Source organism: Mercenaria mercenaria, chromosome 16, assembly GCF_021730395.1.
Source record: "Mercenaria mercenaria strain notata chromosome 16, MADL_Memer_1, whole genome shotgun sequence".
Taxonomy (NCBI): Eukaryota; Metazoa; Mollusca; class Bivalvia; order Venerida; family Veneridae; genus Mercenaria; species Mercenaria mercenaria.
Window position 1 is genome coordinate 64,524,717 of NC_069376.1, and position 25,383 is coordinate 64,550,099.

The 25,383-nt window shown below is 35.4% G+C and overlaps 1 protein-coding gene across 1 annotated transcript; it reads left to right on the forward strand.

Moving 5' to 3' along the window:
- Positions 1 to 1,872: 1,872 nt before the first annotated feature.
- On the forward strand, positions 1,873 to 23,251 carry LOC123540692 (uncharacterized). The gene is made up of 7 exons (XM_045325919.2): positions 1,873 to 1,955; positions 3,178 to 3,294; positions 6,210 to 6,366; positions 6,794 to 8,308; positions 16,091 to 16,879; positions 17,444 to 19,735; positions 20,557 to 23,251. The coding sequence occupies exons 2-7, from the start codon at positions 3,205 to 3,207 to the stop codon at positions 21,738 to 21,740; spliced, it is 6,027 nt and encodes a 2,008-aa protein (XP_045181854.2). The 5' UTR covers positions 1,873 to 1,955; positions 3,178 to 3,204; the 3' UTR covers positions 21,741 to 23,251.
- Positions 23,252 to 25,383: the final 2,132 nt, after the last annotated feature.

The window sequence follows — 25,383 nt, forward strand, 5'->3', positions numbered from 1 at the left end:
ATTTCTATTACATTTCAATTTTCGGCGTATATGAAATGGTACATTTAAGTTTTTGGTTCGGTTTCGGTTCTATGCATATGTGTAATGGACTATATGCAAACTAAGATATACATAATGTGCGATTGAAAACTGAACATAGCTTATAATGTTGCAGGTCCGGTTCCATAATATTTTGACGCGGGGAGAGGGGCACCAGTCTAGAACGAAGACGTCACCGTCGAAGCGCATAGCGGGGATAAGGAGGATCTCTCCCCTGGAAATTTTTTAAATACAGGTACGCAGTGGTTGCCTCAGGTGCATTTACTGGTAGGGCACTCCATGGGGCTCTCCTCCTGGAAAGTTTTGAAATACAGGTGCATTTTGATATAACGGAGGGGCAACTCCCTTCTTGGATTGCTCTCCCCTTCAAAAATTTTGAAATACAGGTATCAAATTGTTGCCTCTGGTGCATTTCTGGGTCTAAATTTTGAGAAAATATTATTTCATTGCCAAAAGAGTAGGGTGCATCTTGATGAGTATAGGTCACTTCTCAGCCAACTGGGAGGGGGGGGGGGGGGGGCGCACGAGCTCCCTTGGCCCGGCCCTGGATCCGGGCCTAATGTATTGTTGTCACATGTGTCCGGCTATATAAATACTGTTACAGTCAAACCTGTTATAAAGTGTACGTCTGAATAAAGCCACTGCTATAAAACCTTTCATAAAGGCGATTATCTTCTCTTCCCGTTTAACCATAAACAGTATCGAGAGACCACCATTCAAAAGAAAGGTCACGTATTTCATTTTACAAGGGTGGTCTTTATATAAACAGGCTTGAATGTACTTGACTTATCTGGTCTACAGCTTATACCGTTTTCGCTCGCAAAAGAGACTGAGAAACGTAAAAAAATATTCTGCCGATATAAGAATCAGTTAGCCACTAGCTGGTTTTCACTCGATGAGAGATATTTTTGATCTCACACTGATAAAGAAAGAAATCGTTGCCGTTTTAGTCACCTCTAATTGTCTTCAGGGTCGCACCTGTGCATGCGCGTATAATTTAGATTTATTATCGGGAAAATGAAATTTTAAAGCATAAAATGCGAAAAATACAATAAAATGTAACGCTTGGGAGTTTCGTTTAGGTATGATATTATATTTCTTGTTTCTTTTTCTTCTTATATGTATTGATATAAAGACCATTTGCAGAATAATGAAATTGTTGTGTTGGTAAATGTGTTACTTATTACCATATACAGGCACATTTCACCTGACTGAATATGTTTATTGTGAAAGCTTCTCCTGTGCTTAAACTGAAAAATAGTCCGGGAACGACCCTGGTTTATGTAGGACAGTATTTAATTTATATAATTTCATATAATAAAACTCACATAGTCATTGCCTACATATTATAAGAAATTATTTTGATCATATTCAGACCGTTAATATGCGTGTCTAAGGACTTTTGATATTGACTTATCAAGTTCAATTAAACCCTATTTTGAATATGTTTTACAGGAATAACAACAGACTGTTTTTTTTTTTTCGTTTTTTTTTTCGTTGTATGAGTAAAGATATAATTAAAATCAGATTTGTCTATGTAGTTAATCATGACATTTTAAATGGACCAAATAGAGCGAGGTCAAATCCCGCCTCAATCGGGATTCGAACCAACTACAACAAGGTTTCATCGGAAATCATACGCTTCACCAATACGCCGCTGCCCCGGTAAATGCAGTAGAAAAAAACAGCAACTTTTTTATTTTAATGTTTCTTTTACGTCTTTTGTTGATCAATTACTGAATATATACATAGTGTTGTGTAAAAATCCATTTAATGAAAACCTGTTGCAAGTAAAATGTTTTAATTTAACCAGTCACGTGATATCGATCAGACTAACAGCTTGACACATGACAATTTTCATTCTCTTCTCGATTTAACAGTTACAAAACTGAAAAGGATTCCCTAGGAATAATAAGGTAAGAGGATATTTAATATTGTTATTTAAACGCATTAATCATCGACATGTACGTGTGCATGAAGATCTAAACATTTGTGAAACGGGTACGTTTTGATTATAAAAGAGTTTAATTTAACTTTTAGTAAAAGACGGAGCGGATAATTTATTTTTATCATTTTCTTTCGCCTAATCTCGTCCGTTAAATAGTAAGAGAGGATTATGATCGCTAGGACAGAATTAATTTGTGATTTTCTGGTGCCTTCCGAAACACACGGTACCAAGCACAACATATAAGTATATTCATATACATGTATATTCCTAAGCCCGTCCAGACTTACTAAGCTCTGTAACTTGATCAGCATGCAACAGCCAGTCCTATCAGCTCCGTAGAGAGAATTAAGAGGTCAAAAGTTCGACTCTTAGAGCGAGGTGAATACTCTGTGTAACGACTACCAGACGACTTGGCGACGTTATATCTTAATTCTCTACCTTGGAGTGATGTAGGAAAGTTCTCCGTTAATTTCTCAGAACAAGTTAGAACTGGTACAGAATCAAGGAACATTATCGGCCGTTGGACAACAACATTCAAACAGACAGTCAAACAAAAATAGACAGACAAACAAACAGACATACGAATCAATATTCAACTCATCCCGAGATCTTAAGGTCTGAACCATCTGGTACCGACTGCGTTATCTCGTTAATATATTCCATTCGATAATTTGTTAACGAGAAAGACGACTGCATCTTTAATGTTTCTTTTAAAGGAGCGAGGATACCGTATGATGGAAATTTCATTTTGAAAACGTACTGAAATGTTTGCTGGTAGAGTCTATTCAACTGCAGCTAGCATAAAAATGACAAGGTTTTATAATCTCAGCATTAGAATAGAATATCTGTGCATACCAAAATGCTTTTTGTGACCTATCAAGGCCTCTGTGCTGAGAGATCTATATATGAAAAAAGCCACACCATTGTAATTCCCTTACATAGTACACGTCATGGGTCCCTGTTAAGCTCACTAGAGCACAACGTGCTTGATTACTTAAAGAGAGCTAGTATGAACACTCACCATCCGTATATGGCCGCAAGGGAGCGCGGATATTTTCCCTCAGATTTCTCCAGCACCATTTCAACTAGATGTAGATGACAAAAAGTATCGGTATCTTTTTTTATTTTTATCGAAGTTTACAATTGTGGGTAGAATACTGTCGGACTATTTCTGAGATTTTAAATTGCAGGCAGGAATGGTCTGAGACAGTACAAAAATGGCGGCACCATTCAATGACGCCACCAAAGACATACCTGGATATAAAATCATCCTGAAGTCGGTACTCAAAAGTCAGATTCAACATTTGGTAAGAATTTTATCAAGCTCCAATTTATTAAGCAGTAGTCTCCCCTTACGAGAAGCTTCTGTATCGTTGATTTTTCCATCGTTTTAACATTCTATAATCACATTATTTCAATATATTGCATTTCTTCTTACACTTAATAAGAATGTGGGTATATACCTTCTTGGGCGAGGGGTTAAACTTCGATGACCTCGAATAATGTACCCCTCACCCCTTATAACGTTCGAAAATTTGCTGGCTTTAGGTATAGAATCCTTTAATGATGAGGAAGCCATTCAGCTTGTTTGCGAAAGGTCGGTGCCCGCTTGAGCCTGAAGTAATGTCCGAAGAGGGACCTCTGTGGCCTTCTTGCACTATCAAAAGCTGGAAAGTCGCCATCTATACAAATCTGGGAGCCGATCTAGAACTGAACATTACTTAAAAGTTGCTAATGCCATAGCATTATACACGTGTTAGAAAAATCGAACCACCCATAAGATTCTGAATGATCCAGCTATACATAGCTTATGTTAACTTGCTGAAATCTCACCAACAATAAACAAAGTTGATTTGATCTCTGTGACAGTGTCAATACGTAACATATGTTGAGTTTTACTTTATTGAAACTCAAAGTATTTACTTATGATCAAATTCGAAGTTTGCAATAAAACGACAAAAAAATGGACGTGTGATTAACCTTTACCCTGCTAAATTTCTATAATGGACCGGTTCATCATTCAATTTGGGAAATACCATTTATTATTCAAAGGGGTGTTCACTGAAAATTTACTGACTGAATAGCGAACAATGCAGACTTTGATCAGCCTGCGTGGTCTGCACTGGTCGCAAAGGTAGAACCACTTGCCGCCAGCGGGCTAAAGGTTAAACTTTGTTTCATTTATTTTAAAAAATTGCTAACATTCTAAAATATATTGTATATGTTACACTGTAGTAGATCTTAGCTTATCTTCAGACCAATCTATATATCACCACACAAGTGACTTCAACATTAACATGTACATGTAAGTTATTGATATTTTCTAGCGGAGTACAAAAGATGTATAAACTTTTTATCACTTTCAAATCACTTTCAGCTGTTACTTCAAAAGGTTCACAGTATTATCGATCAATTTTACATCGATTTCACAATGTTTCATACATAAGGCTATCCTAAAGAATGTTTGTTTGTCGTGCTTCAAACAAATCACCAAAATTGCACATATCCAAACATAATTTGGCCTTTGAAAATGAGAAGAGTCGCGCCATGAGAAAGCCAACATAATGCATCCGCGCATGCATCCGCGCAGTCTGGTCAAGATCCATGCTGTTCGCTAACAGTTTCTCTAATTGCAATAGGCTTTGAAAGTAAACAGCATGGATCCTGACCAGACTGCGCAAATGCAGTATGTTGGTTTTCTCATGGTGTGGCTCATAACTACCTACATGAGTGAAGGTTATTAGGCGACCAGTCATGCACACAGAAACCGCCAACTGGAAACATTGTTAAAATACTGAAAATGAAAGCTGGCGTAAATACACGATTGAGATATGTTTACCGGGGCATATCCCATCCTGGTCACACCGTGGATGTACTGATTAGCAACCCCTCTTTGCATGCTTTAAAACAACAGAAACGATTGAATAAAGATCATAGTCATTAAAAATTATTTACATAAATAGACCATGTTCCTATTTAAAATATTATGACAGATTTTGGCACATAATCTAATAAAAAAGATAAGTTAAAAGTGCATTTATTTTTTTAAAAAATAGATTTGACAAGTAAAAAAAGTTATGCTCAATGGAAACAGCTTTTGCGTCACAATAATATGCAAATCGTCAAAGGTTACAATTAAACAAAACATGATACTCGGATTTTACTGAAACACAGAATGAGAAATACGATGTTTCTGTTATAATAGGAGTAACGTCACATTGAAATTCATTCATAGCTGCCCTATGAAAAGTGTTACATTATTTCTCAACGACAAAGTCAGTTTTAAACTCTAAACTTGTTTCTTCCTGTCAGTTCTATAAACTTAACTTTTCAGTGTGCAACTTATTTCTCCATTACATGGTGAGGAACTTGTTTCATAAACACAATGTTTTGATGCACGGTTTCAAAAGAAACATTATTTATAAATTATATTCAAATGAGCCGCGCCATGAGAAAACCAGCATAGTGCATTTGCAATACGGATCCATTACCTTTACTACAATGTGTAATTTTTTACAATTTCTAGCTTTGTAATCCACCCAGAGTGTTACTGTCTTACTCCATATGTTGCCATTCACCGGCTTGTTTTTTTGTTTTAGCAACTGACAAATGTGAAGTAGATGTTGAATATGTGCAACTAAAAAAATATAATGTACAGTTGTTCATCAGTAGCTTGTTGACAGCTGAATGGTTGAGATTTGTCCAGCATTTGTCTTGAAAATGAGCTAATACCGCTTATTAGTTATTGTGTTGGTCCTTTGTTGATACGTTATATTATTTAGTTATTTTCTTATGTTACAAGCTTTATATATCCCAAACAGTGAAATGTCTATGATAAAAATCATTGTTTGAAGTTTAGGCTCGAAGGAATTATTTCCCGAGGGTGAAGCTCGAGTAATATAAAAATACTCATCTGGACGACAAACTGATCTTATTCATGAGCAAATCACTGTTTGAGATATATTATTCAATTCAGATCGTTATCAAAGTTTGCTATATATATCTTTGTAGATATTCAACAAAATACTTGCCTGTTTAGTATGGTTTTCTTTCCCAGCATGCCGCCGTGACATTTGACGCTATGACGTAATAATGTTTGCACAATGAAACACAGTTTCAGTCTACTATTACTGTCACAATGCAATGATCAATCGTTTATTTTTATAACTTATGAAGATAATTTGTCTTTGACCAATTATATGGCGAATAAACAACATTTTAGGTTGAGCAGTTGGCAGCTAATACGGATGAAGAGTCAGTGATTCTCACAGCCAGTGTTTCTGATGGCACACTCAGTCATCTTGGTTCACAGTCCGGCAATGATTTTTTGAACGATCACGAAGACATAAAACTACAATTCCTCGGCTTTTGTCTAAAAAGTAAGTGTTAAACTCTCTGAAAAACGGGTTATTTTTGCAAGCTGTTTGATAGTATGTTCGTTTCTTTCATTATTTAGTTGATTCCTTTGTGTATTGCATATAAGGTACTAGATCTAGTACTTTATGTATGCTTTTAGTATATTTTGGCATTATACATTTTGGCCGTTCTTTGAACTTCAGCCTGTAAGTGTAGAGGAAGATCCGACATTTTCTCTAATTCAGATCACCAAACACATGAGCTCCGGACAACCACCTTCTCAGTTAACTGTATATTAGTTCTAACAAGCTTGTCACATTCTAAATTTAACGTTGTTTTGATGTTTTATAAGTCAGTGTCTCTGGTCAGGAGCCTTTGCTACAGTTTTCAGATGTAAGAAAAAAAAAGAAATAATTCTGAATCAATAACAGTTATTTCTATATTTTTCAGATCACTATGAACGGAGGCTTGAAATGCAACGGCAAGAAACAGAAACCTATTCGCATGATTCAAAAACACAGTATATGAGTAATTTCGGGGACGACAATGAAACTTACACAGCGACCACATTCATTCCACCACCAACAAGTGACTCAGTTTACAACGTAACAGCAAAACCTTTACCTTGCAGATCCCCAGCGAGATCTCCGCGGGTAAGATTTGAACCTTACATGTCACCGAAGCGGTCTAGAAAATATCTATATAACCTCCACCAAGACCGGTATAGAAATCATGTGTTTGGCCAGTCTGTATTTAATGTTCCGAATGAACATTTACCTGATGAGGGAAATGTCGATATTGATGAATCTAGCAAAGTAGTTGAACCCACAAAAGAAAGTACTGATTTTCCTTTCTCTCGACCTAGTTTGAAAACAGAGTCTTGCGGTGTATCTGACCAAACATTGACTAAATGTGACAATGACTCTGGATTAAGTGAAATAGACAATGTGCCTGAATCTAAATTTAAAGAATCTGGAAATATGTTGGAGCCAGGTAATAAAAATCCCAACCAAGAACAGAAAGATTATCGTCATGACGCAACTGAAAATGACGTGAGCGAAGACATTGATGATGAGGATGACACTACTTGTTCAACATCGGCTCAGCAGTGTGATGGTTCGAATTTCAGTATTTCTTCAACTGAAGCAAATCAAAATCAGAAGGACATATTGCAAATTATAAAAGGCAATGGGAGTGGTAAATTTTTGAATGTCGAAAAACATTCAAAATGTAGTAGAGTAGAACCAGATTTGCACGCAGATAGAGAAGGAATAAAGACCCCGAATTCTGTAACAAAAAGTCAAATAAAAGCAAATGGAAGTAGTAAGTGTAATGAAAATACCGAGAAAACACAGGAGATGCAAGATACTGCAAAAATGTCTGATAATTCATCGGCTTCAGCTAATAATAAGGGCGATCAAGACAATCATGAATCATATTTGTCCAGGTTGCGAAGTTCCAGATCTCTACAACGGAAGTACGAAGTAAATAATGCTTTGAAGTTGTCACATGCTAGGCGGGCATCTAGACGAGGTGCAGGCAGGGAACATCATGCACGTGTTTCATGTTCACTAAGCACGGATATTGCTGTATCTAACACATGTGACACTTCAGCAACGAATACAGAATCCGAATACGAAAATTCGGAGCTGCAAGAAAATGGTCACTGTAATATCAAGGTCGAAACCCCAAAGGATCCTCTGAGAAATCCTCAATGCAATAAGAAGGAGATCCGTGTCAAAGACAATGAAGAAGAGAGCGAACAAGAACAGGATAGAAAGGAGAAGGAAGTAATGAAACCAGAACTTATCAAACAGGAAACGAATTCTGATTCTGAATCAGAATTAGAAATCATTGCTATAGAGCCCGGAAGTGTGTTCTTATTCAAAGACAGTTTATCTAAACTGAAAAAGCCGGAAGACACGGGTGCAAAACAGAAGAAAGTGTTTATTAAACGTGGGAGAAGTAAGTAGAGATATCTATAAGAATAATGGTTTACCCTGTAAATATGACCGAACTGTTCGTTGCTGGTTTTTGCACCCTTTGCTGTGACACGTTCATTTATTTTACAATTGATTTTAATGTTGATTTAGTACGTATACTCATTGCCTTACTCGGGCTTACTTACAATCTTTTTATTATGAACAAAGTTCACACATGTCAGTTTTAACTGTAATGTTTTAGGAAGCTTGAGACAAGTTACGCACGCACGTACGTACGCAGGCACTTTCACTCACTCACGCACTAAAACTCATACAAACTGCACAAACCAGCCTAGCCTATGTTTGCAAATGGTTAAACTGACCAAGTTAATTATTAATCCAAATATTCGTTACAAATGGTCCCCTTCAGTATAGGTTTGAAAATGGTTTACTGGACCAAACTAAGCCATTATATTTGCAAATAGTTTGCTTTTGAAATTTGTCATTTAGTGTTTAAATACACACACACACACACAATATGTAAATTTGATATGCACAAACTTGTACTACCTCCGTTGCTAGCTATATTTCTGTTCATTGTTTCGTACAGTGCATGCTGTCTTACATTTAAAAAGGCAACATTTGGGTTTGATAGGGATACTGGGTCCAGCGTGTCTGGGAGGACTACTATTTATTATTATTATTATAATATTATTGGGAACTATTAGATCGCACATAAGTTTTAATTTACTTATTTTGTAACAGGTTCGTCAGGAAAGAGCATATTTGTAGGGAGATTTTCTTTCATAATTTGCAGTTTTACGTGTTGTTCGGGATAATGTGTTATTAATTAACAAGGTTCTCGTTTTCCTTATATTAAAATTAGCGTCAGGGTAGGATTTAGTTTGTTGTCATTCTAAGTCTGGAGAAACAGGAAACAAAAACAATCTGTAGATTATACTGTGAAACATTGTCGAAACTATACACAAGTTTGATTTCTTAGAATATTCCTTTGAAACACTGAGCTTAAACCAACAAGTTGTAGCAGACTTGGTTTAATTGTTTCGGTTCATGACCGGAAATCAAAAGCGCAACACTCCCTACTCCTACATTTACCGACTAAGGTGGAACTTTATTTAAAAAAACATTGTGTGTTCTCTGCGATCGCAACAACAAGTACGGGTTAAAATTTTTACGGCCGCCACACAGCATTTAAAAATTGTTTTAAGGGAAGGTTTAAGAAAGCTGTAAGTACAATCGTAGGATGCAACCGAGCAGAATAATGAGAAACACGGTTTGACAGAATCTGTGTATGAAAGACAATACAACGTACAACACCACTCACGCTTATTAGGTCTGGCTTAACCACTGAAATTGACTAGAAATAATAATACAGTAGCGACACCGAGGGCAAATTCTAGCAGCACTTAATGTCGATGTTTTGAAGATTAATAAGAAAGATCCATAAGAAAGTCATTTGAAGTAAGCAAAAGATAGCAGACTCGGCCTGACTGAATATTAATTAGGCAAAATGAAACATTAATCGAACTCCATGACCCCGTATACCAGTAATAGTTACCACAATGAAACACATTACGGTGTGACTTTTCGCGAATATCCTGCGACACTTATAGACTACTGTTGTGGAGGTAATCATTTCATGAAATGCGACCAAGAATTCCCGAAATTCTACCCACAAGAAAAAGTCGGTTTCGAAAAAAAAAAACCCCACAAAAATTTCATGCCCATGAAATTAGATTATTTGACAGCGTTGTCAGGTAATGGTAAATTATTGGGAGGACCCAGAAGTGTGAATCACAGTAGTGTTAAACAGACTAGCCCTGTGATTTCAAAATGTCTATCATTTTTCTTCCGACTTCAAACAACGGATATATTTCGATTGATAATGCAATTTGCAGCCTTAACTAATTTGGGAAATAGATCTTAGTTTTGCGTGCTTTGTTTGCAAATAAAACGCGTTTTGAGTTCAGATGCAAAGGCCTGAGTGATTAATTACGACGCGTCTGAACTCAAAACCGTGTCATATTTGCCAACAAAGCACGCAAAACTAGAATCTATTTCCATTCTAACACGTTCAAATTACACCAGAAAGGGATACTAATCTGGAATCCGTCTTTAGCCAAAAGTAGGTCATTTTGCGAAACGTGTTTTAATCGACAAGACAATGCACGGTAAAATCCTTCCTTGTTTATATAAAAGAAAATCTTAAAAGTGTTAGAATCGTCATTAACCTTTACCCTAAATTTCTATCATTCAATTTGAGTAGTACCATTTATTATTTGAAGGAGTGTTCATTTTCACTGAAAATGTACAGACTGAATTGTGAACAGTGCAGGCCATATGAGCAGGGTGATCGTGATCCGCACTGGTTGCAAAGGCAGGATCACTTGGTGCCAGCAGCTAAAAGTTAAGACCATTTTTCTGTAAAAAATAAATAACAGAAACTCTAATTCACAGATTTTCATAAAGTGATATTTTTTCTTGAAGAGCTTGCAAAATTAAGCTTTTCCTGTTTTTCTTTTTCTTTTTTTCGCTTTAAGTCTTTGCTAACATGGAGATGACGAGGTTCTTAATTTTATAAAAGCCAGGAGTGCGTGCTTCTTTTCTTGAAAATACTGTAAAGTCGGTTTCACTTTTATACTTGCAAATTTTAAAACTTAAGAAACAAGGTTTCACTCAAAACTTGTATTTCCAAATATTTATTGGATTCTTCTGTGATGTTAAAGAAACGTGTTAACCCTTACCCTGCTAAATGTCTATAATGAACTTGTCCATCTTTCAATTTGAACAGTACCATTAACTGTTAAAAGGGGTGCTTACCAAAAAAATCTGACTGAATGGCGACCAGTCCAGATCATGGTCTGTACTTGTCGTAAAGGCAGAATCAGTGTGTTCAGCATATAGTGTTAATATTATGCTCAGATTTCAACCTGATTTTACATGTAAGCATACAAATACAAGATTGCGTTCTTGTGCCCGATTTCATACTTTGTTTCACTGTTTGGTCGAGAATTAGAATAGATTGTTCATTGAATTATTGGAGCCGTGCCATGATAAAACCAACATAGTGGGTTTGCGACCAGCATGGATCCAGGCCAGCCTGCGCATCCGCGCAGTCTGGTCAGGATCCATGCTGTTCGCTAACAGTTTCTCCAATTCCAATAGGCTTTAAAAGCGAACAGCATGGAGCCTGACCAGACTGCGCGGATGCGCAGGCTGGTCTGGATCCATGCTGGTCGCAAACCCACTATGTTGGTTTTCTCATGGCACGGCTCATTGTAAGTAAAACTGATGTTGTATCTGTCACTCTGTTGTTGTGTATTTATTTTATTTCTTTGATATTAGTTTAGAAATTCAGTGACGTAACGACGGGTAGTTAACTAAACTAGAAACTGGCAACTTTATGAATTGAACAGAGAAATCAAAGTCTGGTTCTATCTTACCAAGAAAGTTATTATGTCATTTAGTCTTTGTGAGCACCTTATTACTTAAAATACGTCTTTTTAAACCACATAACTAGAAGTTATAAGCTCGGTTCGGTAGGATTATGAATTTCATTCAATTACATGTATCTTGTAATAAAATTTTGCATAAGCAGGAGTTAGGGTGGAGTGGGAGATTTTACCAATTTCATGACAGAACAGACTCATCAAACCAAGTCTGCTATTTATTATACTTTGAATAAAGATATGATCACGTGTTGTAAATAATAACAATAAAAAGTTATGAACAAAATGCGTTTCAAGGTGTCCGCTATTCTAAAATGTATATGAAATGTATATGTCACCTTAAAATGTACATATATAGAAGCGTGGCTTCCGTGGCCGATTGGTTAAAATCACTGACTTCAAATCACTTGCCCCTCACCGATGTGGGCTCGAGCCTCAACTGGGAGGGGGGTGGGGGGTAAAATTCTTCGTATGAGGAAGCCATCCAGGTGGCTCACGGAAGGTTGGTGGGTCTATCTAGGTGCCCACGAGCGATGAAATAATGCCCAACGGGGCACAAAAATAAAACATATACAGAAGACTACGGCAATAGTTTGGTGAAGGTATTAAGTCAATTTAGGTTCTGTCGAAGGACAACGCCTGGTTCTTTTGAATTGGAAACACCGAGTTTCAACTGCATTCTTATGCGATTGTCTCTGATTTACCTATCGCGTCTTTTGTAACCATTCCCGTGTGACGTGATTATTTTTTAATACTTTTCGGTATCTTTGAAAAATGTTGACGATAACAACTCTAGCTATTTGCTGTTAACATGTTTAGATTCCTCACTACTGTTTTTCTATTACCTTCACTGTGTTCCATTATTTTTCTTGTTCTTGTCACGTCTTTTTATCTCACCTGAGCACAAAGTGCTCGAGGTGAGCTAAATGAACGCTCACCGTCCGACCGTCCGCCCAAAATTTTCTTTAAACAACATCTCCTCCTAAACCAACTGGCCAAATTTGATGAAACTTCACATGGATGTTCCTTGGATGGTCTTCTTTAAAATTGTTCAAAAAATTGAATTTCATACAGAACTCTGGTTGCCATGGCAAGTGAAAGGAAAAATTTAAAAATCTTCTCGTCCAAAACCACAGGTCCTAGGTCTTTAATATTTGGTATAAAGCGTTATCACGTGATCCTCTACCAAGATTGTTTAAATTATCCCCCTAGGGTCAAATATGGCCCGCCCCGGGGGTCACATGGTTTATATAGACTTATATAAGGAAAAGCTTTGAAAATATTCTTGTCCAAAACCACAGGGCCTAGGGCTTTGATATTTTGTACGTAGCATCATCTAGTGGTCCTCTACCAAGATTGATCAAATAAATTCACCCCAACACCATTGGAAGAAATATGGCCCACCCTGGTGGTCACATGGTTTATAAAGACGTATATAGGGAAAACTTTGAAAACCTTCTTGTGCAAAACCACATGGCATAGGGCTTTGATATTTGATATGCAGCATTAATTGTATTGTAGCCCTTTACCAAGATTGTTCAAATTATCCCCCTGGGGTTAAAACTGGCCCTGCCCTGGGGGCACATGGTTTAAATAGGCTTGTATAGAGAAAAACCTTTAAAAAATTCTTGTCTTAAACCAGAACTTATACATTTAGTATGTGGCATGCTGTAGTGGTTCTCTACCAAGATTGTTTAAATCATGACCCTGGAGTCAATATATGGGGTCCCTTGTTTTACATTGACTTATATAGGAAAAATGTTTAAAAATCTTCTTGTTCAAAACCATAAGGCCCAGACCTTAGATATTTACTATCTAGTATTGTCTAGTGGTCAACTATCAAATTTGTTCAAATCATGACCCTAGGATCAAAATTAACTGTGCCCCGAGGTCAACAGTTTTTACATTGGCTTATATAGGGAAAGCATTAAAATATTTTTTCTGAAACCATAAAGCCGAGAGCTTAGATATTTGGTATGTGGCATTCTCTAGTGGTTCTCTACCAAGACTGTTCAAATCATGACCCTGGGGTTAAGATACTCATCAATTCTCATCTTGAATAGTCTTAACCGTGACCAACTTTCTTTCTTGTTCTTGAAGGTACAACATAGAAATTTGGACCATCTGAAGAACTTTTTAACTCTATCAATATTAGTATAGATATTTAGCTCTATCTGTATTACTATAGATATTAAGCATTAAATGTGGTGCTATAGATATTTAGCTCTATCTCTGTTACTAAAGATAGTTAGCTCTATCTGTATTACTATAGATATTTAGCTCTATCTGTATTACTATAGATATTTAGCTGTATCTGTATTACTATAGATATTTAGCTCTATCTGTATTACTATAGATATTTAGCTCTATTTAGCTCTGTCTGTATTACTATAGGTATTTAGCTCAATCTGTATTACTATAAATAGTTTGCTTTAAATGTGGTGCTATTAGAAATTTAGCTTTATCTTTGTTACTATAGGTAATTAGCTTTATCTGTATTACTATAGATATTTAGCTTTATCTGTATTACTATAGATATTTAGCTTGATCTGGTTTTCGTAAGATATTAAGCTTTATATGATAATAATCAGTATGATTTCTAAGTATTATGCGGAACACTATGAATACTAATAATTACCCGCACCACTATGAATACATTTTATTATCCGAACCACTATGAATATTTAGTACTATCCGGACAACTATGAATACTTAGTATCAAGAGGATCACTATGAATACTTAGTATTATTAGAATCACTATGAGTATTTAGTTTTTAATGCTATGAAGTCTTGTATTACCATCCTGTATACGTGTTTATGAGATTACTAAGGAAATAATTTTAAAAATCTCTTTAAAACGATATAGGAGAACCTTTAGAATTACTTTAGTATTGTTAAGGGTTTAAACTATCAAATACGTAAATTCATGAGGACCTAGGATCAAATTATTGCGCCCCGGGGTCAACATTACATGTTGTATAGGGGGAGGCATTAAAACTGTTTAGTTTTTCTGACTAGTCAGTGCTGTATTTCGTTGTGGTTCTTAGTGTCTTCCAGACGTTCAATCATGTGGTCAAATACTCACCATATCCTTAATATCTTAACCGTAAACTTCACATTCTGTTTTGAAGGTACCAACAGTAGTTGGCAGCTGTTAGATTTTTTATGTAAGTAAAAATTGCTCAGTAGTTTATGGAAACTCTTCTGTTTTTTTAGTTTAGATTACTATATACATAGGTACAGTTTCTTATTGCTACATCTCTACAATATCTAGCTGGACTGTATTAATGAATTACCTACTGTAGTACTATAAGTATTTGTCATTGGGATTTAGTTTTCTTAGATATTATTTTTTTTACAAGGGGTTATGATTTGCTGTTTCTGTTTACTATATATATTTACTTATGATACAATATTTAGTGCGCAGATTTGCTCTCTATCCTTGATATTTAGCATCTGTATATATGAAACTCTATCTGATTATGATTCAGTATAAACAGCAGTATTTGCTGTTGGCATAGTTTTAGGTTCTTTTACATAGATATTTATTTTTTTACTATAGTTATTTAGACTTTTGTATATTTTTTTTGTTCTTATACTATAGACATAGCCATCATTACTTGATTTGGCATGATACATATATTGCTGATCGTATTGACTCAAGATATTATGACTTTCACATAAATACTATCAGTACAACTAGTATTGTGCTATTGTATTTTAGGTTTTTCATCGTACAAAATTGCTAGTAGTTATGGTATTTATTGTCTGTTTCGTAAGATTAGCTTTATATAATACAGTATGATATGCAATCTTTGCACATGCAATCTAAATTACCCTGCACACAATGAATAATTATTATCACACAATGATCTTAGTACTAATCCTAACTATGGAATGAGGACATGAACATTGATTTTAGTATAAATATATTCTTGTATAAGTTATGGTACTTTGTTTTATGTATGATACTGTATTACCATACAGTCTATATACATATAGAGATCACTAATTATGCTAGTATTTTAGTGTCATATGAATACGTGTAGTGCATGAGGAATTCACTTATGATAGTTATTATATTAAGTATTATGAAGATCAATATGAATACTTAGTGTAATTAGTACCATTATGAATACATAGTATCATCTATTATGAATACTTGGAATTATCAATATCACTTTTACTTAGTATTATCTGGACCACGACGAATACTTAGTATTTTCAGGATCACGATGAATACTTAGTTATATCAGAATCACTTCTCAGTATGGTCAGGATCACTATGAATACTAAGTATGTTTTTTGAGCACGATGAGTACAAATATAAATTGCAATGAAAATTACTTTTCAGAGCTTGGAGTTAAAATGAAAAAGAAAACTACTGGTGAAAATGAAGAGCAAGTTTTTCAAAGGACCAATTCAAATACCGAAGGGAGATTGTGTCCTCCGGCCCCATATGTGACAAAATTGCGAAGATTTAAATCATCAGTTGCTAAAATTAAACCATGTTCTTCATCACTTTCAATCTCTGGAGAATGTTCCAGCCGGGAATCAAGTGACAGATTGCCTATTACAAAGTTGACAACCTTCAATTCTGGTATAGAACGTTCTGCCGGACCGAGCGCAAATAGAGATGAAGTTTATGTAGAGTCAATATCAGAAACAGAAATCTCATCCACACAAAATTTAAATTCTAATGAAGCTGGTGAATTCGAAATTTTAGAGGTAGATGAACCAGATAGTTCTAATCTTTCTGATGTAAAAGCAAACAAATCGGACCGAAATTTTATAGATGAAGACACCCCATCTCCCATTTCTTTGTCCAACAGTTACCTGGAATCTGAAGATTATAACGATGAAATGACTTCTGATTCGTCAGTATCTTTGACTCGCTTTTCAAAATTTGCAATGGGGACCCACCAAACAGAGCAAGACCCTGTAAGTAATAGAGTAGACTCGAATGTTAATGCTAAATTGAAGAGACTAAGATCTAAACTGAACTTGCAAATTTCTCAAGTACGATCTGGTAGGACAGAGTTAAACAAGGACAAATGGGGAAGTAAAAGTTTAAAGACGAAGAAATTACTTTTCCGTGACGTTGCTTCAAAGAAAGGAATAAGGTTAGCAAAGCAGCAAAGAAGTAAGTGCACGTATCATATACTACAAAACGTAACTTTAAATGTTCCATTCTAAGGCAGTATCAGTTTATTATTGTTATTATAAGAATAGATAACAAATAAGTACATTGTCGAGCCAAATATTGCCCCACAAATGAATTATGAAGTCAATAAAAATATGTAAAGATTCCTGAAAAATGTATTCCATTTCTGTTAATACTTATGAAAACTGATAAATTCGGATGTACAGTAAATTTGCATTTACATAGGAATTCGTTCTGGGTAATCGGACTTGGAATGTGTTCACATTCACAAATCACCTTATCTAAATGTAAAGTTTTGTTGATTTCCTTTATGTTTTCCTTGATGTATGTATTTGTTTGTAACAATACTTTTATCACTTTAGAAAACTAAAACCGACACCTTGTTCATTTCTTTATGTATCTTTTGGTAGTCTAGTTTTACTATAAATAATTCATTTGAACCATTTATTTCACACAAAAATGCCACCCCTTATCCTTTTCTTCTATTACAACTCGCTACTCAATTGAAATGCACAGTAAGTTTTCAATTTCTTCCCGTTTCAGAAAAGGGTATTCACAAACATAGACGCAAAAGAAAAGAAAGAAAATTATTGAAATTAGGAATAAAAGTAGACCCTGAAACGTATTGTTACACCATTGCACCATCAACTGCTGAGTTACAAGATTCATCATCCAGTCAGAGTAGAAATCGAATACCGTCAATGATCTTTACAAAGTTGTCATTGGATTCTCAGATGAAGTCTTTGAGCCTTAGTAATGACGACCAATCAACACAATCTCCACAAACGATCAAGTCTCAAAGAGACAGCAAAGAACATGATAGGATGTTTAGTCAAGAGCAGATTCACTGTACGGACCAGGATGTATACCATGAATATCGACCAGTTCAGAAACAGGATTCCAGCTCAGAACAAAAGCATGGTTCGGAGTCAGAACAAAACCAAAGTCTGGATTCAAACCAGACGCATGTTTTGGTCTCGACGGAAAACCAACGTTCAAAACAGAAGTATGTTTTAGGGTCTGAACAAAATCAGGGTCCGAAATCACAACAAGGACTAGATTCTGAAGCAGAACAAACGAAGGTTTTTGAGGACAATAAACAGGCTCTCGTGGATACCATGGTACTTCAAAAACAGCCGGATGTCGACTGTAGCTTATTTGAAAAGTTTACTACAAGAACCTTTAATCACATAGTATATGACCCTAACTGCGCATTAACAAAAGAAGGTATGCAGTTGGAAAACGAAAGAAAACATCTAAATAAAGCAAACAATGATAATGTGAGTGAAAACCATGGAAATAATTCAGTTGAGAATAATGGTATGCAACCACATGAAAGCAAATGCGTCAGAGACAACGGTGATGATAGAAGCAGTGGGACTGCAAATCCTGGTAACGGCAATAAAAAGAATACTAACTTGTCAAATATATTTGTGTGTTCTTCTGAAAATAACGTCAGAGACAACGATGCTGATGGAAGCAGTGGGACAGCAAATCCTGGTTACAGCAACAACAAGAATTCTACCTTGTCAAATATACCTATATGTACTTCTGAAGTAAACTTTTTACCTTCATCACTAAGATTTACAATAAGTAAATTAACAGGTTATGACAGTACTGTGCCCCACAGCAATGATATCTTACAAGCTTCTGACAAAATATGCACATCATCTCCTCGATCAAACATTGACAAAGGCCCCGGATTTCAAAATAATGGCAGCGCTAATACAAGTGCAACTGATTATATTTTATCATTTAAGCAATCTGTTCCGAACGTCAACGTCGAAAACTCCCAGTCGCAAAGTACATGCCCCGTCAATAATCCTTACGTGGAATCTCCATTACTTATTTCGAGCTGTATGCTAAAAGCTCACGAATTGTTCGAGGATAAGCAATGTGCGAGGTCCAGTAAAGAGTCGACGAGTGTAGACTATGTTGAATGCAAAGACTCATGTCAGCTTAATTCTGTCCCTGAGGAAAGACAGGAAATCCATTTGCGGCTGAATTCATTTAACACCGGACTACATGATAGTTCGGATATGTTAGTCAATGGCTACCATGATAACTCAGACAATGTTGTGGAAGATAGTTCTAGATCATTGTCATTACCATCCTTGACGGATACTGTAACATCATTAGCAGCAGCATCAGTAGCAGCAGCATCAGTAGCAACAACATCAATAGCAGCAGCAGAAACCTCTCCTTTAACATTGTCATTGTCATCGCTTACGACATCGTCATGTTCATTGTCATTGTCAGTATCGCGATCGTTAAACTCATCACCATCATCATCGCCTTTGACATCGTACCTGTCATCACCTGTGCCATCATCATCGCCATCGTCTTCAACATCTTCATCTTTATCATCACCATTAATCCCAAAATTTTCAAATGAAAATGACAGCGAGATAACTGATGTAATCAGAGCAAATAATAATAAAGATCATATACAATCGACACAGCAAGATTCTTACAGAAAAGGTAAATATCAGCATGAGGACTCCGAATACTTTCGGAATGATCACAAACAACCAGCTTATATAGACACTCAGTGTGACATAAATAACGTAGAAGATTGCTATTTCCACTGTAATTTAAAGATCAAGAGGGAAAATGAAGACATACTCCTTGTAGCAGATGGTCAAAACAAAAATGAATCTGTTCAAGTGACATCTGGATCTGACGTTCTACGTTTCAATGACTTAGAACCACTTGAGGCAAATCTTAGCTCAGAAACAGAAATATTTCAAGATTCTGCAGAAGAGAGTATACCTGACAACAAAAGTGATGGCAATGCCAAAAATCAAGAAGAAGAGCCATCCTTTTCAGAGTGTAGTGAGTATTATCTTAATTTGCTTTTGCCTTCTAGTGCCAGAATATCGTTTTCATAATTACAAGATTATTTTGTTTAACTAATATTTTCGTTTTTAGAGTCTACTGAGCATTTTAATTGCTTAGCTGCTGCTTTCTAGTGCCATTATATCGTTTTCATAATTATAAGATTGTTTCCATCTTACTGACTTTCGTTTTAGGGTGTAGTGAGTTTTATATTTGCTTTGGTGTTGCCTTCTCGTGCAAGTATATCGTTTTCATTACCGGATTTTTCTGTATAAGTGACTTTCGTTTTCAGAGTGTAGTGTGTATTATATTTTTTTGTTGCTTTCTTCATGTGCCAGTTTATCGTTTTCCTCATTACATTTCATTCTGTATAGCTGACTCGTTTTCAGAGTGTCGAGAGTATTATATTTAATTTGCTCCTGCCTTCTAGTGCCAGTGTATCGATTCATAACTACAAGCTTTCAATATAACTGATTTTCGTTTCAAAGGTATTTCATAAATTCGCTTAATCATTATGCATGTATGTAAATGGTTTTACTATCTTAAACGCATGACTTAAAAGTGAATATTGATACACTCAAATAAAGTCAGTGAACAAAATACAACTAATTACAAAGATAATCTGTTATGTTCTCTTTTATTTTATTTACATTTATAGAACGTAACAAAATACTTTTAAAGAAAGTCGCGCCGGAAGAAAAACGAAATTTCTGTTATGAAAACCGTTGAAGCTTGAAAATTTTCTTGATTTTCTAATGATGTGTGTTATTTTCTTGTCAACTATGGAATGCGTTTAATGTAAATGGTTTTATTTCCAGTGGTAAATTCGAAATACACATGTGATACGTGTGGAATGATGTTTCAATTTAAATCCACATTGACTGAACACATGGGAACTCATACAGGGAAAAATAAACATATGGGAGTTCATGCAGGAGAAGAACTTTGCACAAGTAGAAGAAAGAAGCCCGCTCGACCAGTAGTACATGCAGAGCATTGCACTTCAAAGAAGAAGAAAAGTCAGAGAAAATATTTAATGGAAAATCGCTCCATATTCCGTTCAAAGAAACGAAGACGTTTCACTTGCACATACTGCGGGAGAAAATACTGTTTGAAGTCAAGTTTAGAGAAACATATCAAATGCGACCATGTAAGAGAAATCTACTCAAAATGCCAAGTATGTGGTTCAAGTGTTGAAAAAAATAATACGGATATCAGCATCAAGGGCAGTATCCGTACCAACATACCCGACAATGGAAAACTTGCCGCTTTACCCAGTTATTGTGGACATCCTGCTTTACTTCACGATAGTAACAATTCCATCGTACTTAACGACTGTAGCACATCTTGTGGACATAACATTAGTGAATATCCCACTTTACGTACTGATAATAGTCTTCCCGCCATTCGTAACGATAGTGACTATTCTAAAGGACTTAACGGTAGTAAGTCCCAAAGTAAATCTAAAAAGTATGCCACTGTATGTGAAAAATGTAAATATTTGTTACAATCTGAAACAGATTCACGAGCTGAAAATGATAACCAGCAAGTGCCAATTGAAAGACACACATCTATGAAAAATGAGTCGGAGAAAGATGGAGGTGGAAGTAACAACATCGGAATTACTGAATCATGTGAATGCGATTTATGCGAGAAAAAATTCTCATCCAAAAACAGCTTAAAAGTTCATGTTCACACGATTCATTATGGGGAACTTTTCAAATGCAACATGTGCAGGAAAACGTTTACAATGGAAGAGAATTTTGAACGTCATAAGCGAGAAATCCATGAAAACAAGAGGTCGGACTTTGAAGATAATAGAAGTGTGGTAAAGTCAAAATATCACTGTGGAGTTTGTGGACTCCCGTTTAAAGGAAGTATGCAACTTAGAATACATATGGGAATTGTTCATTCCAAAAAGCGTTTCAAATGTCACAAATGTAAGAGGACGTTTAGTTATAAAGCTTGTCTAAAGCGCCATGTTTTAGCAATTCATTCATAAAATTAGTATAGTTCAAATGTTCGCTTTTGCCTTACTCAGAGAAGTACACTTGAAAAATAAAACATTAAAGAAAAAATATTTTGTTCCAAATTCAAACGCGCTGCAACGGTTGTGTGTGAAAACATGAATTTATGTTTACAAGGAGCACATCGAAAACAATTACATTTCGTGATGTCTGTTTTATAACATATGTGTTAGATGCTCAAAAATGTTATTGCACCGACATAGAATAACGAAATAATGCAATGTCAGGCTTGCATTGTCTGTATTAAGAGTTATTATTTATATTACATCTTATATGACAAGAAGGTTTAGCATTATGTTTTAGCATTATGTGTTTTGGATAGGGTTGTGTCTGTGTTGAAATTCCAAGGGAAGCTGTACAGAATAGGTTTCTTCACTTATTGAAAAAAATACTCTATTTAGAGGCTTGGTGAAAAATCTGCCCTTGCAAAACGTATTTCGTTTCTAAGTTAATATTATAAACACATATATCTTAAAAACATAAGGAGAATATTTGTCTGTTTCAGCGTAATGTCGAAATATATTTCACCAAGTGAATACCAAAGGCACTACTCTCATGAGTTGTTTAGCCATAAATTGGTGAAAAAGTATGATCTAGCATTCACGAGGGAAACAAACATATTTTCTTTCAATTTTCTGGTCTTTTCAATGTTTCTAAATAAGTTAAACCCATTTGTCCTGCCCATATTATGTACTATATTTGGTATTCTTAAATACAGAATATACCATTAGAATGATCTGTCATGTAATAAATGCGTACTAACCCATACAAAAGGAATAAATTACAATAAAGTATCATCATAATATATTTTAAATAACTTAAAGATACCAACAACAAAGGTTTTGTATGCTCTTTACTATTAGTAAAAATTGATTTTTAAATTTCAAGTGTAGCGCATTAAGTAAGTGTGGTAATTTTGTGGTAAAATAGTTTATTGCTTTTTGATGACAATATGTTAAAAAGAACAATACTATGTTTAAAATATTAATCTTAAACGTGTCGCATAACAGAAATGTGTAATTCGTTTTGCTTTCCATCTTGTAGGCGTAAATCTTAATTAACATTAACTTGTCTTTGCTAGGATCTCATATACACAAATGGTTTAACATATTTTTGTTTTAAAAATTCACTAATTGGGTCAGCGGGTGTTCGCTTTTTCATAACTTTTCTATTTGGGGAGCCTTTGCAGTTGCTATCGATGTTTAACGTGATTCATTTTCCTATGTGAGCATTGTCCGTTTCCTTTCAATGCAAGTAGGAACCTTATTTTTTGACGTATATTGTATTCAAACAGACATTTTGTCCGACTTTACAATTGCCTTGTTTAAAGTACTTTAAGCAGTGGCTTTTACTTGTCCACTTGTTTTATCACTTCATGAATTAAAGCCACAACTGAAGTGTTTTAAGGTAATTTAAAAAATAAGGTACATATCTGTCAATTTAGACGACCACTCCCCCCACCCCCCACAATAAAAAGAAGAAAGAAAAAAAATCAACAATAAAAACTTGGTCGATCCCTAGATATTTACTCTCAAACCCTTATCGCAATGATTATTAAAACTATCGGATCATTCGTTTGACAACAATTGGCATGTATTGGTTAGGGGTGGATGGGTGGGGGGAGAGAATATAAATCTTATTCCGGACCTTTATAGTGACTTTAAGAAACCGAATGAGTATTTTTTCATTAAAGAGGTTATGTTGGTATGATGAAAGAAATTGATGAATTTCAAATTATCCTCTTTTTTTTTTTAATTATCTGTGTTGTTATATTTTTTGGTCCTTTGGGATCAATATCACTGTAATAGAGTTCCACTTAAGCCGGTGCTAGGGGGCGTAGGGGGTGTTGCATATTCCAATACATTTCATGAACCGAGTCTGCTATTACTTTGCTTGGTTGTATTCAATGTTTCCAAAGGATCTCCATATAAATTTTATTATAAAAATCTGTTGTTTATTCTCTAAAAACATCAAGGTTATAATGCCATGTTTGGAGGCCAGTCTGATTGGTTGGTTCTCAATATTTTCTTAAAATTGACCAATGGTAAAGTTGCTTTCGGAGGCTGTTCAATAACCCATGTTTGGAGGCCAGTCTGATTGGTTGGTTCTAAATATTTTCTTAAAATTGACCAATGGTAAAGTTGCTTTCTGAGACTGTTCAATAATCCCGGACCCCGGCTGAACCTGAAAGTCTTTAATACATGTTTAATCTTTATAATTATAAACGTACAGATATTTCTACAGCATCTTATTTTCAAATGAAAAAAGCTGTAATGATATCGTTGGAAAGTAGACTCAGTTTAACTGAGTTTGCTTATGAGAGGAAATGTGCGGCAACTCTCGTGATCCTTAAATCGGCCTGAGGGAAACTCTGGTAACATTAAGTGAACGTATTTCCATATTTCAAATAGAATGAATGTAGGTGTAAGGCAGCTTTTACTGTTCAGTGTCAGCTATTATGCTTGAATTATGTACAATGAGATAGATTTTCTTTCATATCATATTGTATATGTAATTTGCATGGTGATATAGTTTGTTCAATGGAAAATAAATGTTTGCTTTTAAAATACATGTATGTCTTATCTTTTGATACTCTGCCGTTTTTCTATATGTGAAGAAACGCACGCTATTTACATATACTCCAAAGCTACGACACATGTGTACATATAAATATTACAACAAGTGGTTGGAATATTGGCAGTTAACTTTTCTACCCAATCACACTGGCACCAGATCAGAAAGAAAATGCCTCCGTACGTGTTATACCCTACCCCTAGGTATTCTATAAGACCCATGGTCGTGAACGGGAAAACATACTAACCCATTTCAATCGCGTATTTCATACCTAAAACACGCAGTTCAGTAAATGTGTACTATTGATATTAAACAAGCGGTAATTTATCTTCCGTTGTGTACCGGTCACATTTCTTCAATACTTCTTATCTTAGAAAAACAACGTGTAGTTTACACAGTCAAGGTACACAAAAAACTTGCTTGAACTTCCCTGGTGAAGTTCCGTTCTAGAATACAGACACACTCTGATTGGCTGATGTGAAGATGTATGTCAGTCGTCATTTTACTACACGTGTACGCTAAAATGTTTATATGCAGCATAAATGTGCAAAATGAATTAAATAAACAGAATAGATGTATACCAATGTATGATTTCAAGTTCAAAATCATATACAAGATGAATTCCATTCATCATTTCGAGTCTTATCGTAAAACTGTGAATATATTGCATTCTGTTTTTGTTTGTTTACATTTCGTTTAACATGTGCACACTGCCGTGACCTCTAGACCGGATGTTCATTAGGGGAGTTCACGCAAGTTTTTTCTGTAACGTTGACTAAAGCATAAAATATATGGAGCATCTCTGCAATATGGAATATTGAGACAATGTGACTGGTGCACGATGGAAGATAAATTATCGCTTGTTTAATATCAATAGTACACATTTACTGAACTGCGTGTTTTAGGTATGAAATACGCGATTGAAATGGGTTAGTATATTTTCCCGTTCATGACCATGGTTCTTATAGAATACCTAGGGGTAGGGTATAACACGTACGGAGGCATTTTCTTTCTGATCTGGTGCCAGTGCCCAATCACACCAAC